The sequence below is a fragment of the Linderina pennispora genome (assembly GCF_002104995.1).
Source record: "Linderina pennispora strain ATCC 12442 chromosome Unknown DL89scaffold_92, whole genome shotgun sequence".
NCBI lineage: Eukaryota > Fungi > Kickxellomycota > Kickxellomycetes > Kickxellales > Kickxellaceae > Linderina > Linderina pennispora.
In genome coordinates, this window is record NW_024468340.1 from 23,784 (window position 1) to 36,484 (window position 12,701).

Here is a 12,701-nt window from a genome sequence, read left to right on the forward strand (position 1 = left end):
GGTTTGCATTTCCAACCACTTCATCGGCTGAAGCTGGAGCCAACCGTATAATTGCAAACATGTCCAGCAGGACTGCCAACCCGTAGTACAACCCGAGTAGACTGGAAGACCGGCAGTTCCCACTGAGGCCCACTTTGAATACCTAAGACATGTCTGACTCCCCAATGGGTTTGTCGCATGATCCCTCCTACTACTCAAATGGGCCGGTTATGCACCTGTTCTACTCGGTAAACCTACCGCATGGTCTCTTCTACACCTACGGCTTTGAAGTTGCGTGTGAGCCATGCATGCAACACTGACGTGGTTCTGGCCGACTATGCGCTTGCTAGGGGTATGAGTGCGTTCCCATACCCAGCCAACATGACTACTAGCCCAGCTACGTATGTGGTGCTAAGAAAAGAGAAGTGTGAAGACGTGCATGCTGTAAGGCTGGTGTGGGTAACAGTACTTTCCGAGGTGATGTGGAACTTCACTGAGGCCATGGGACTCTCGGTCGATTTGTTTGAGCATGGCCTGTCAAGGGGCAACTCGCTGTTCCTGCAGCTTCTGGTAGACAGCCTCAAGCTGCAAAAAAACCAACCCGGTGTTTACCGATAGCCAAAATGCGCTGCTTGGGGCCAAGCGGCCTCGGACCAAGGGTAAAAACGCAGACCTCATCGTGCGAGGCTTTGGAAAACGCGGTCTGTGAAGCAACCTGGAAATCCAGCCGCCACACGTGGATTCTCAGAAAATGCTCACCTTGAGCCCAACTGTCCTTTTTTTCTCGAGTCTTTCATTTCCAAAACTTTTTAGCGCTATTTTTTCAGCTAGTTTGCAAATGCACGCGCCGCAGACCGAGAAACTAAAGCGCCGGCTGGCGTCAATTCACGATTCGGCACAGCGGCAATCGGCACACACACCACAGGCAATGCGGCAGCCGACAATTGCCGCTAAGCCCGAGCCCTTCATAAACGAGCAGTTTGTCGGGTTCCTGGCCGGTGGGCCCTTCAACCGGTTCGCGCTGGCATTGAAGTCGCAGCTGGAGAACGAGATTGACTGGGCATGCGCGCGACTGGTTCCGGCAACACACCAGTGCCCCGACACGTGGACATTGCACCAGCACGCGCCGTTCCTGGTCGAGGCCATACTGAGCATTCTTGAGCGGTCGCGCAGCGAGCTCGCGTCTCCCAGCAAGCCAAGCGACGACGTAAAGGCGGTGCTGCTAGCGGACGTGGGCAGCGAGAGTCTTGGGCAACGGGCGTCCGAGCGGGCGGACCTGCTGGCGACAGCATTGTTCAACATAGCGCAGATTGGCGAAAATGCCGGGGTGATGGCGCAGGACCCGCGGCTCATCATTGAGGCGACAAACTGGCTCAAGACCGACGGGCACGCAGCCATCAAGGCAAATATGCTGGACCTGCTCGACATGCTGCTGCCATTGGCGCCGCAGCCGCCGTTCGACACGTGCATCAAAACGTGGCCGGTGTTTGGGTCGCGCGAGGCCATCACGCTGGACCCGCTGGTGCTGGTCGAGACGTGTCTGTGGGAGCAGCTTGTGCGTGTGCTGTGCGAGTCGCAGGAGCGCACGCTGGTGCTGGGCGCCATCAGAGTGCTGGTACAGGCCATAGCCTGGCACCCGCAGCTGGCGCGCGAGGTGCTGGAGCTGAGCGTGCCAGACAGCCTCTCGGGCCATACCGTGGAGTCTGTTGGCGAGCTGGTCAACCGGCGGCTCAGTGAGCTGATTCTGTCGCCAGATGCCGAGCTGGTGAGTGCGGCGCTGGAGCTGTTGCTGAACACGGTGCGGCTCGAGGCCATGGCGAACGCGCTGGATGACGAGCTTGATGCATATGCAGAGCGGACCGGCAAGGGTAAGAAGAGGAGAAAGGTGCGCGGCATCGACATCTCTGAGCCGCAGTCGGGCACAGACTCGGGCACACAGACGCCGGTTTTCGGGCTCCGGCCGTTGTCGCGGTCGATCAGTGTGATGCAGAGCGAGGAAAGCGAGCCGAGCATGCTACCGGACGGCCTGGCTGCGCTAGTCGCGCTAGTGAGCCAGCAGTGGCTGTCAGCGGCATGCCCGCCGGTTTTGGACGATAGCAAGGCCGAGCCGACGAAACAAAGCAGTAACACGCAGCCCCAGACTGCTCCGGAGCCGGCGAATAAACCACCAACGGAACCCGAGCTGCGCGAGGCCTGCACATGGGTGCTACTGAACTACGAGTTATGTCTGGTGCCGCCGGGTCAGCAGCCGAGCGTGGTGCGTATGAGCGAGCTGTATCGCCGGTACATGATTGCCAAGCAAGGCCAGACAGTGCCGCGTATTGGACGGGCGCTGAATCCGCCCGAGATTGTGCGGGTCGTCGCAGCTGTGTTCCCCAAGGCGCCATTGCAAAACGCGGGTCAGCGCGGACAGGACAATTGGATCGCAATGCACCTGAAGGCAAAGTCACAGAACATCGTGCCCATTCCTGCCGTGGTTGTCGATGCCGCCGAGCAGTCAAAGCCCGAGCCGGAGAAAAAGCCGCCCAACACATGCCTGTGGTTCGAGTGCGACCAGGCGTTTGACAGCGAACAGGCGGCGCTCGAGCACCTGCACTCGCATATGCCAGGCGCCGATGCGTGCCGGTGGAGCGACTGCAACCGGCTCCCCGCAACCGGCGGCGTAGCGGCCTGGCTGCCCACCCATATCCTGACACACGGCCCGTTCTTCAAAGACCAGAATGACGAGCCTGTCAAGAGCCTGCCAGACGTCCGCACGCTGGCAGCCAAGCTGCGCGACGAGAAATCGCATATGCTGGCCAGCATCGTGCCGCTGTTCAAAACCGACAACCAGCAGCAGGTGCTCGGCTTGGTGCTGCAGGGCGTGGCAGTGCTGGAGCAGCTGCAAAAGTGGGCCGACCGGCGGTCTGGGCGCCGTGGCGAAATCGACCGCAAGCGCGTGTGGAGGAACGGCGACTTGGTCGTCGAGCGCATCGCTGATCTGGCCGGCCTGAGCGTCCACATTTCTCCCTACGTGTCCAAGTTGCTGGCCTTGATCAAGCGATCAAATGTCGATTAGCCCGCTCCCGTAACCGAGCCCCTCCGGCCGATCGCATATATTCTATGTGTAGGGTGGCCTTGCTCTGCTGGTAGCGCCTACTTCTTTCTTTTTCTTTGGTCGATCTTTTGTTCTGTTTGCACATATACCCTACTATTCAAACTCGTACGATATTTTCCCGAGATGCCGAGGACAATGGCCATGGCTAAGAGGCGCGTTCCTGCAGCACCGGCTGTAAAAGAGACAAGGCCCGCCGCTACCGAACGCGCAGAGGGTAGGTCGGAGATCGAAAAGCTCGCTGCCAAGCACTGGCTCGGATCAAAACCAAAATACACAAAGAAATGCGTCGACACCATCGCCAAGCACCTGGCTGACAGCCATTTCGCCAAGCGCGCTCTGCAAGAGCTCGAGCGTACACAGTACCTGGAGCGCTTCCTCTGGCCGCACTTTTCCGACGCCTCGACCGACATCCACGTTCTGTCGGTGCTTCTGATGGTGAACGAGAAGCATCAGGAGAAGCTGCTGGCGACTCTGTGGCCTGTGGTCGAGGAGAGCTTCCAGATGCTGTTTGCCAGGGTGATAAAGATTGCGCTCAAAGCCGTCGATTCCAGGGACGTCAAAATCGGCGTGTTTGGGCAGTCGGAGGTGCGCTCGGTGGTGACGCAGTTTCTGGTTGCGTGTTTTGGGAGCCTCGAGACTGAGTGCGTGCGCACGGCGTGCCTGCCGTTTGTCGGGATCTCGATCTGGCACAACGTCAGTGCCAAGGCCAGCATTGAGACCGAGTTTGAGCGCGTGCCGACCCTGAAAAGGCTGTGGAAGCACACGATGAAGAAGTTCAAGCCTGGGAAAACACAGCCAGACGGGCTGGCTGTGCTTACTGGGCAGCGCGATTTCCTGGCCCAGTGGATCAAGGCGTTCCTTGCAGCGCTGTACGAGGACCAGACAGTTGGGTTCTGTATCAAGTCTATCGAGCTGCTGGCCGGCTTGCTGTCCCAGCTGGCAACTCGCCGGTATGTCAAGCTGCTGATCGTCGATTACCAGGTTTTGGAGCTATGTGCGAGATCGAGCATGTACAAGAACGACAGGTTTAGGTCGCTGGTCGAGATGCTGGAGAAGATGGTGTACTTCCAGGTCGACGACATCACCGGCCAGGCGCTGTCTGAGTATGATGCCAAGGATCGCCAGTACCAGAGCCTGGTGAGATTGCAGTTGCTTGTGTTCAAGCGGTTCGCCAAGCAGCTTGAGGACCTAGTTGTGTCCGGCACCCGCGCACTTGGAGACACCGAAGCTCTGGCCGGATATCTCCAGATACTGGGCGATGATGACCTGCGCGAACTGGCAGAGATGCTGGGCGTGCGCACTGTACCAGTGATTGCGGCAGATGTCGACTTTATTGACGGTGAGACGTACACAAACACGTTTATCATATGCGCTATCGCCAACCGCTTCAAGACTCGCGAGACTGTGGCCGACCAGGTGCGTGGCATCTCGCCGTACCCAACCGAGTCATCGCTGTTTTCTGAGCTGATCACCGAAGCCGACAACTACGGCAGGTCAGCCGACCCCATCTCTTTGCAGTATCCTGTGCTGCCCATCCCCAAGCTCAACCTGCAGTTCCTGACTCTGCATGACTATCTATCGCGAAGCTTCGAGCTGTTCCAGCTTGAGAGTGCATACGAGATCCGTGAGGACGTCAAGGACGCAATCAAGCGCCTGATGCCCAAGGTCGAGGATGACGTGTATTTTGCCGGCTGGGCACGAATGGCCATGCCGCTCAGCAGCTTCTCCATCGTCGATGTGCAGCGGCCGATGATCGGCCAGAGCGCCCCGTCCAAGGTGCGTGCCGACTTGTCCATCGACCTGAAGCCATACACAGAGACTGTCCGTCTGGAGTGGGACACCGAGGTGCGTCCGCACGATGTCCTGGTTCTGGTCACTGTAGCCGGTCTTGCTAGCGGCAAGCACGTGATAAAGTACGTGCGTGGGTGTGAGGTTGAGTCGTCTGTGGATACGGGCAGTGCCGAGTCTCTGCGCACGCTCCGGGTTCTGCTGGACGCGAACCAGTACCATAGCGATTTGAGGCTAGACGACGATGTTTATGACTCGTTCAATGTGGTTTTGCGTCGGCGCCCGCAAGAGAACAACTTCAAGGCTGTTCTGGAGACTATCCGCGAGCTGATGGTGGCTGACGAAGCGCTACCAGAATGGCTGGCACCGGCATTCCTTGGATATGGCGATCCGGCCGCGGCTGTGAAGGTTGGAGCTACCAACACGGTTGCTTTTGGCGATACGTTTGTCGATGAAGCGCATCTGCACGAGTGCTTCGACGGATATGAGGTCCACGGAGAGTTCGGCAAGCCGTGTACTGTCACATTCGCCGGGCCAGACAGCAAGGCTCTCACAGTTTCTGGTGCACCGAAGCGTGCCACAGGCCCATTCCAAATGCTGCGGAAGAGGCAAAACTCTGTGCGATTCACTGCTGCGCAGGTTTCTGCCATCCAGTCTGCCAGCCACCCTGGTCTGACTATGATTGTCGGCCCGCCAGGCACGGGAAAAACCGACGTTGCAGTTCAGATTATTTCCAATCTCTATCACGCCCACCCTGAGCAAAAGATCCTGCTGGTGACCCACTCGAACCAGGCGCTGAACCAGTTGTTTGAGAAAATCATTGACCTGGATATCGAACCACGCCATCTGCTGCGCCTGGGGCACGGTGAGGAGGAGCTGGAGTCTGAGGAGCGGTACTCGAAAGCCGGCCGCGTCGAGTCGTATTTGGAGAGGCGTCAGTATTTGCTTGCGGAGGTGCAGAGGCTGGCAAGGGCCATGGGCATTGTGGGCGATTTCGGGTATACATGTGAGACGGCGCGGATGTTCTTCATCACCCACGTCAAGGTCAAGTGGGCTGCCTATCAGCGCAAGCTCAGCGCCGAGGGGCTATCAAAGGACAATGTCACGGCGGCGTTCCCCTTCAGTGCGTTCTTTGAAGGGTCAGATGCCAGCGCTTTGTTCCCTGAGCAGGCAAGCCCTGAGGAACTGGCCGAGATCACCGGTGGTTGCTACACGTACATCGAGGACATGTTTGACGAGCTGCAGGATATCCAGCCGTTCGAGCTTCTGCGGTCGTCCCACGACCGGTCCAACTACCTCTTGACCAACCAGGCGCGCATCGTCGCCATGACCTGCACCCACGCGGCCCTCAAGCGCTCCGACATGCTGCAGCTCGGATTCCACTACGACACAGTAGTCATGGAAGAAGCCGCGCAAGTGCTTGACATTGAGACATTTGTTCCCTTGGCGATGCAGAAGACAAGTGCGCGGCTCAAACGCGTGGTTCTGATTGGCGACCACAACCAGCTACCGCCTGTTGTCAAGAGCCAGGGACTGAAGGTGTTTGGCAATCTCGAGCAGAGCCTGTTTGCACGCATGGTGAGGCTGGGTGTGCCGTACGTGGAGCTGAACCGCCAGGCACGTGCACGGCCAGAGATCGCCGACCTGTATCGGTTCCGCTATGATGATTTGGGCGACTTGTCTTCAGTGGCTACTGGGGCATTTGCTATGCCTAACCCTGGATTAGCAAGCACCTTCCAGTTCATCAACACCGAGGACCTCGATGGGCAAGGGGAGAGCGAGCCGACCAAGCATTTTCTACCAGAACCTTGCTGAAGCCGAATACGCTGTGGCCATATACCAGTACATGCGGCTGCTCGGGTACCCGGCCGACACGATCGCGATTCTGACAACGTACAATGGGCAACGCGCGCTCCTCAACGATGTGCTGAAGAGGCGGTGCGAATGGCTGCCGTACTTTGGCCGGCCCAAGGCCGTGGCTACCGTGGACCAGTTCCAGGGCCAGCAGGCAGACTATGTCATTTGCTCGCTGGTGCGGACCAAGACGGTCGGCCACATCCGCGATCTGCGCCGGTTTACTGTAGCTGTGTCGCGTGCACGCCTGGGCCTGTATGTTCTTGGTCGCCGCGATGTATTCGAGTCGTGCTTCGAGCTGCAGCAGTCGATGCAGAAGCTGCTGGAGAATGGAGATAAGCTGGTGGTTTGCAAGGACGAACTGTATGGAAGCGAGCTTCGAAAGAAGCGCAATGCCTCTGTGGTTGAGGGCATGGTGGAGATGGGCAAGATTGTCTATGACATGAGCCAAAAGCATGTCGAAGAGAATGACGTAGCGGAGGTCGACGCTGAAATGGCTGTTGATGAGACTGAGGCCCCGAATCAATTGACGGCTGACGATCATATAGATGGCCAAATGGGCGAGCAAATGGGCGAGCAAATGGACGAGCAAATGGGCGAGCAAATGGAAGACCAGAAGGACGAAATGGACCAAAAGTGATAAACGGCTTGGAACAATTGTACTTTGTCTTTATCGGAAGTTTCAGTAATGCATGCCCGTTTCTGTTGCTGACTACGTTTATGCCACTTCAGCCGATGACACATCCAGATAATGGTTTTGTTGGTATTCTGCACAAGGCAGAAGCCGTTTCTCGATCAATACACTTAAACCCAGTTAAATATAGTCATCTACTAGCGGCAGCACGACATAATCACTTGTCAGCGCATAGCGGAGCCCTCCAGTAAAGAACCCACTCCATGTTCTCTGCTGTATGGATAAGATTTGAACACCCTATTCACACATCACCACGGCGGCATGATATACGCATGACCTGGCCCAACCTCAAACTTGATGTCGGACGAAATCAACGAGCTCATAGCAAGTGCTGTCTTATTGGAGAAGAGAGGAAAGCGTGGAGCTCCGTGCCTCCCGCAGTTGGACTATCTCACACATGCTGCAATTTATGTATAGCATCATGGCTAGCCAGCTAGCCAAGCATGCTAAATGCGGGCACTAGTTTTACTCGGGGGAAGCAGCCACAGCACTCTCCGGAATAGCGACAGACACGGGCCCTCTTCGTCCAAGCAGTAAACTCTCCTGCTGTCGCTCTTGGATGTATCCATGACGAGCAAGAGCTGAACAAACGTTCTTTTAATTTAAGCACGAAGCCAATCCTGAAGGCGCGGTGTGCACCTAGTGCCGATTGTTCGGGATGTGCTTTGTGCCCATCACTTCCGCTTTTTTTTTTTGCTTTTTTGCACACCATCCCAGGACCACATGGGCTCCGCCTCTTGAACAGAGACAGTTTTTTCAAGACGAAAAAAAAAAAAAGAGGGCGTCTAATGTCTGCCACCAGGGAGGAACCTCGCAGTGTGGCGAGGTAGAGTGCCACGGGTGGACATTCGCAAAATAGAAAATCAGAAAAATAACAGCCCGCCACCCATCGTTGGTGAGGCGTATAAAAGAACAACGCCTGGACCCTTGGCCGCACCTACCCCTCCTTCGCTCCTTCAGCATCCAGCTTTCTCCACAGCGTACTCTGTACACATCCGCTCTCCTCCATAATGTCTTCTTCAAGCACTGGCTCTCTATTTACTCTCCAGAATATCCTTGACCATGATATCGTCACCTCTCACCCCCGAGACGGCATTTCGACTGAAGAAGCACGCATGTTCGGGTTTCTGAAACAATCCAGGGTTGGAAGAGGCAGACTCCCCCTTTCTTTGCTCTGGAAACGTAGTTTGTAAGCGGCCACGGCCGCCATTGTATTCAGTCACTGTAGTTGTACTCTCATATGTAATGTTCTGAGCGCGTACAATTGGTTCAGTAGAATAAACGTTTTTGACCTTTCTGTATGCGGAAACCTGGAAAATGCCATACATGAAGACTTCAAGAATACGACTGTGCCGCAAACCAGCCAGTGGTGCGGACTGGGCAGCTAGATGTCTTGTTTTGGGCTCAGAGAAATGCGCACAGAAAAGCTATGCAAAGCTGCGCATCTCGCTGCCCTTCCGCAGCGATGGGCAGTGGGAAATCAGAAGTCCTAGCTCGGCATTTGCAGCTCCTAACCACATCCCCGTGTCCAAAGTTGGACAAAAACGGCACATATTTTTAGCTTGTCCCGAACTCTCCCTAAACCGGGGACGCCTTGTCGTGCATACATTGACGTGTTCCGGATGTGCTTTCATGAGATGCATCTTCGGCACTTCTAAATATCACCATTTTTTGCTGCCCCTCCCCCGAATCCGCGAACACCATTTGGTGCGTTGCTCCCCCATGGATGCATCTCTTTGTGGACATTCGACCATGAACTTTGAGTCAGCAAAAACCTGGATATATAAAAGCCACCATTACCGAGAGTTTCCTCTTCAACTTCATATTCCTCACACCTCTCGGACTTTACACAACTATCCTCAGCACTTTTATTGTTCCAGATACACCCTCGATTTTTGCCCCAGCCATGTACAACTACTCCCACGTTCCGCTGGTCTCTTGCCGCGACATAAACATGACACAGCCGTGCAGCGGGTTGACTATCAGCCAAGCACGGTGGTTTACAGTAAAAGTCTAGGTAGCATGTCTACCTCTGGCAGCATGCTTGAGACTCCTTAATGTAAATAGTAGATAGACTTTGCCACCATCTGGTAGAATAAACAACAGCCTTGTCCATATCCTCGAGCATATTGTATTTTTTTCAGATTTTTCTACTTGAAAGACAGACATTGAAGCCAGCAGCAGCACAGTTCCGCCTGTGGTTTGGATCTTCTTTTGCACACAACACACTTGCAATCACAAAGGATACCTGGAAGTGTCAGAAGGACCTTGCGCAACCGAATACGCCATGCTTTCCGCACGGAAGCCAGACCTGGAAGTTTGTGCATTATTTATTGCGCGTTGTCCATCATTTGCATGTGGTATGGCAGGAGGGAGGGCCGATCGGCAAAAACGGCAGAGCTCGGTATTTGTGGGACAATGGAAGGACGAGCGCAAGAGAACAATCACCACATACATACTTGGCACTACGCGAGAAGCTTTAATTCCCAACCATGATCTGTCTACTGTGATCACGCCAAGAACCAGAGCTATTGGGTTGTTGTATTGCGAGACACAGCTACAGATGTAGGCGCAGGGTGTAGCAGCTGAAAAATATCAACCGCAGAAATGTATGAGCAAACTGTAATTCTCTGTATCAAGATGAATAGTATCATGGACTTATGTCTATACCTGGCTCATATATATTGGCACGAGCTATCCAGCTCGTACTTTGCTGATACTCGCCAAAAATACCAATCGCAGCCAACTTTTTGAATTCTATTCAATATTACCAAAATGCGGCCAAAAGACAAGCCGCTATCACGCAGACTGCCCAGTTGGAAAGGGTACTTTTGCAATCCCCTCACAGCGTGGACCTAGTATTGGAGGGGAATACCGCCCCAATCTCACTCTGTACACGTATCTGCAGCGGATGAGAAGGAGGTGCCGTACATTGATGAATCCTAAAAACAGAAAACCCCGCTACACCCTGCCTGCTGTAACTTGTTCTCACAGTCGAGGTTTCACAAAATAGGGTAGGTGCATATATAGGCACTCCTTCATGAGGATGCTGATAATGAGACGCGAGAAGCAGAGATGCACTGCCCAATAGGATTACAGTTTTCGTCAAACAAATCCGCACATACCCATGGTTGACAAGACACAATTGTAATTCATGCCATGGAGGCTTTTTAGATCTGTCAAGGCTACAATAATGAAGGCAACATGCAGGCAAGATATAGCGGCCGGAGTACACAATGGCATGTCAGTTTCCAGGAGGTCACAAGATGGTGCGGACATTCAGCAATGTCGTTCCTTGGCTGCATACTGGACTCGGCACAATTTGGAAGGTGAAGCATACATGTATGGACGTTATCGATGGGGCTGCATTACTGTGAAAGCTAGGCTACTGCTGGACCAAGTGCACAAGAGTCTATGCCTGAAAAGGGAACAGTTGATGGCCAAAGTCTGTCATCCTCTGTAGCCCTCTTTCGCTGGATCGGACGTCGAAGAGATCTGTTGCTTTTGGAATCAAATGCGAAGGGGGCTGTCCGAGAAAAAGTATTCATCCGATTGAGGATGGCTTAAATAACTCAGCTCTCCCTCATTTTTGCATGTCAGACTGAGCCGAATGCAAGAAGTGTCTGAAAGGATGATGGGGAGGAGCCATGTGTCAAATGGACTCGGTGCTACGCATGCAGTATTGTCTGCTGATACATGGCTGATGGGGAGAGATATCCCAATGTGGATAAAAATTGTGCACTACACCCCAGAAGGTGCATGTGTGGTCGAAATGTGGGAGGCGCGGGGACAACAAAGCGAATGCTCGACCTCACTCTCAATAAGCTTTTGATTTTCCGCTGCAATAACATACATGGATTCGCAGCAACTGCGCACAGGCAGAATTAGCTTGTTGTGGCCATATAGTCATCAGCCAACAGCGAATACGTTAACGACAGCCGAAAATTGCAAGGCAAAAAAATCTGACAGAAAGTGGGCACCAGCAACGAGCACCTAGTAGCCAGTCGTGGATTCCCAAGTCTTCTTGCAGGGATAGCGAACATTTTAATTGCGAATGGACCGGGTCCTCCGCAAGACTTTTCTATTCTGTCAGTGCCAGAAGCAGACAGACTCCAGAGCACAAGTCGACTACCTGTCGATATCCTGCGCCGGCTGGACAGGAAAAAAGACAGGTGTGAGTAGGGGGCATTCGCGCAGTGATTTCGCATTCATAGAGGAGGCGGGCGATCGCGGGATTCTTTTTTGTTTACAGCTTCGACTTGCTGATTGCTCGTCTTTGCTCTGCCTAGTCGAGAGAGCCGCATAATGGTTATGACTGGGGGAAACCAAAAATAAATTCAGGTTGGATCGACATTCTCCTGCCAGTTTGCAAGACAGGCTAATTGCCAGCGGCACGCGCACAGTCCAAACATCAAACACAGGTGATAGCTATACATACGCATGGCATCGAATTCGCAAGTCTGGATGGCCTGGCAGCGAATCCCAGCTGGCCATTTCAGCCCAGGTGAGCAAAGAAGCGCGACCCAGGAATTACGATAAGAGCAGGCATGTGCATCAGACAGAAAAAGAACTGTCCGTTACTACAGCCCAGACAAAGGATTGCCAACAAAAGCCTATTAACTGAAACGCACTGCCTCTTGAAGATGTGGGAGTGGCTATTGTACTTTGACAGTCATGCTCTCCCTGAGACATCGAGTCAGGGCCATGATCCAGTGACCGCACCTCCTCCTCTCTGTTCGCCGCTCGAAAATCAAAGGGCTGATGGCAGGGAGGGGAGGGCAGGGAGGGGGGTTGCTACAGGACAGCAACAACGAGCAAGAATGGCAGCCAGGCGAAATATTTTCTCTCTCCGCTCCTTCCTCAGATATAAATGCTCATTCGCGGCCAGGGAGAAAAGCAGTTCTGCCCAACACTTTTTTAGTCAATTCTCTATCATCGAGCAGGCGGCTATTCCTCTTCTACTCTTCAAACAGCCTTCCCATTGCCTCCCACTCCCTATTTCTGGTTCCAGTGGTCTATTGATTTCTTTTTCCAAATTCGTTTCCGATATCCGTATTGCCTACCAGCCATGTGCACCACCAACAGTAACGCGCAGTTGTGCTCCACAACACTGCAAGCCATATCCCGGCCGGGGCCGAGCCGGCCAGAGTTGGATGGGTCTGTGATAATTGCTGCAATATCTACTACAATTTCGAAGAAGTTGCCAACCACCAGAACGTGTGCACTGCGCGCTAAGCACTCCTTTTGTTTGATTCGCAGCTACCACGAGTTGTGCATTTAGCCCCTTTA

At 54.0% G+C, this 12,701-nt stretch overlaps 1 protein-coding gene across 1 annotated transcript; it reads left to right on the forward strand.

Moving 5' to 3' along the window:
- Nucleotides 1–11,799: 11,799 nt before the first annotated feature.
- DL89DRAFT_185755 (uncharacterized protein) lies at nucleotides 11,800–12,701 on the forward strand. The gene has a single exon (XM_040883959.1). The coding sequence runs from the start codon at nucleotides 11,960–11,962 to the stop codon at nucleotides 12,575–12,577; it is 618 nt and encodes a 205-aa protein (XP_040739261.1). The 5' UTR covers nucleotides 11,800–11,959; the 3' UTR covers nucleotides 12,578–12,701.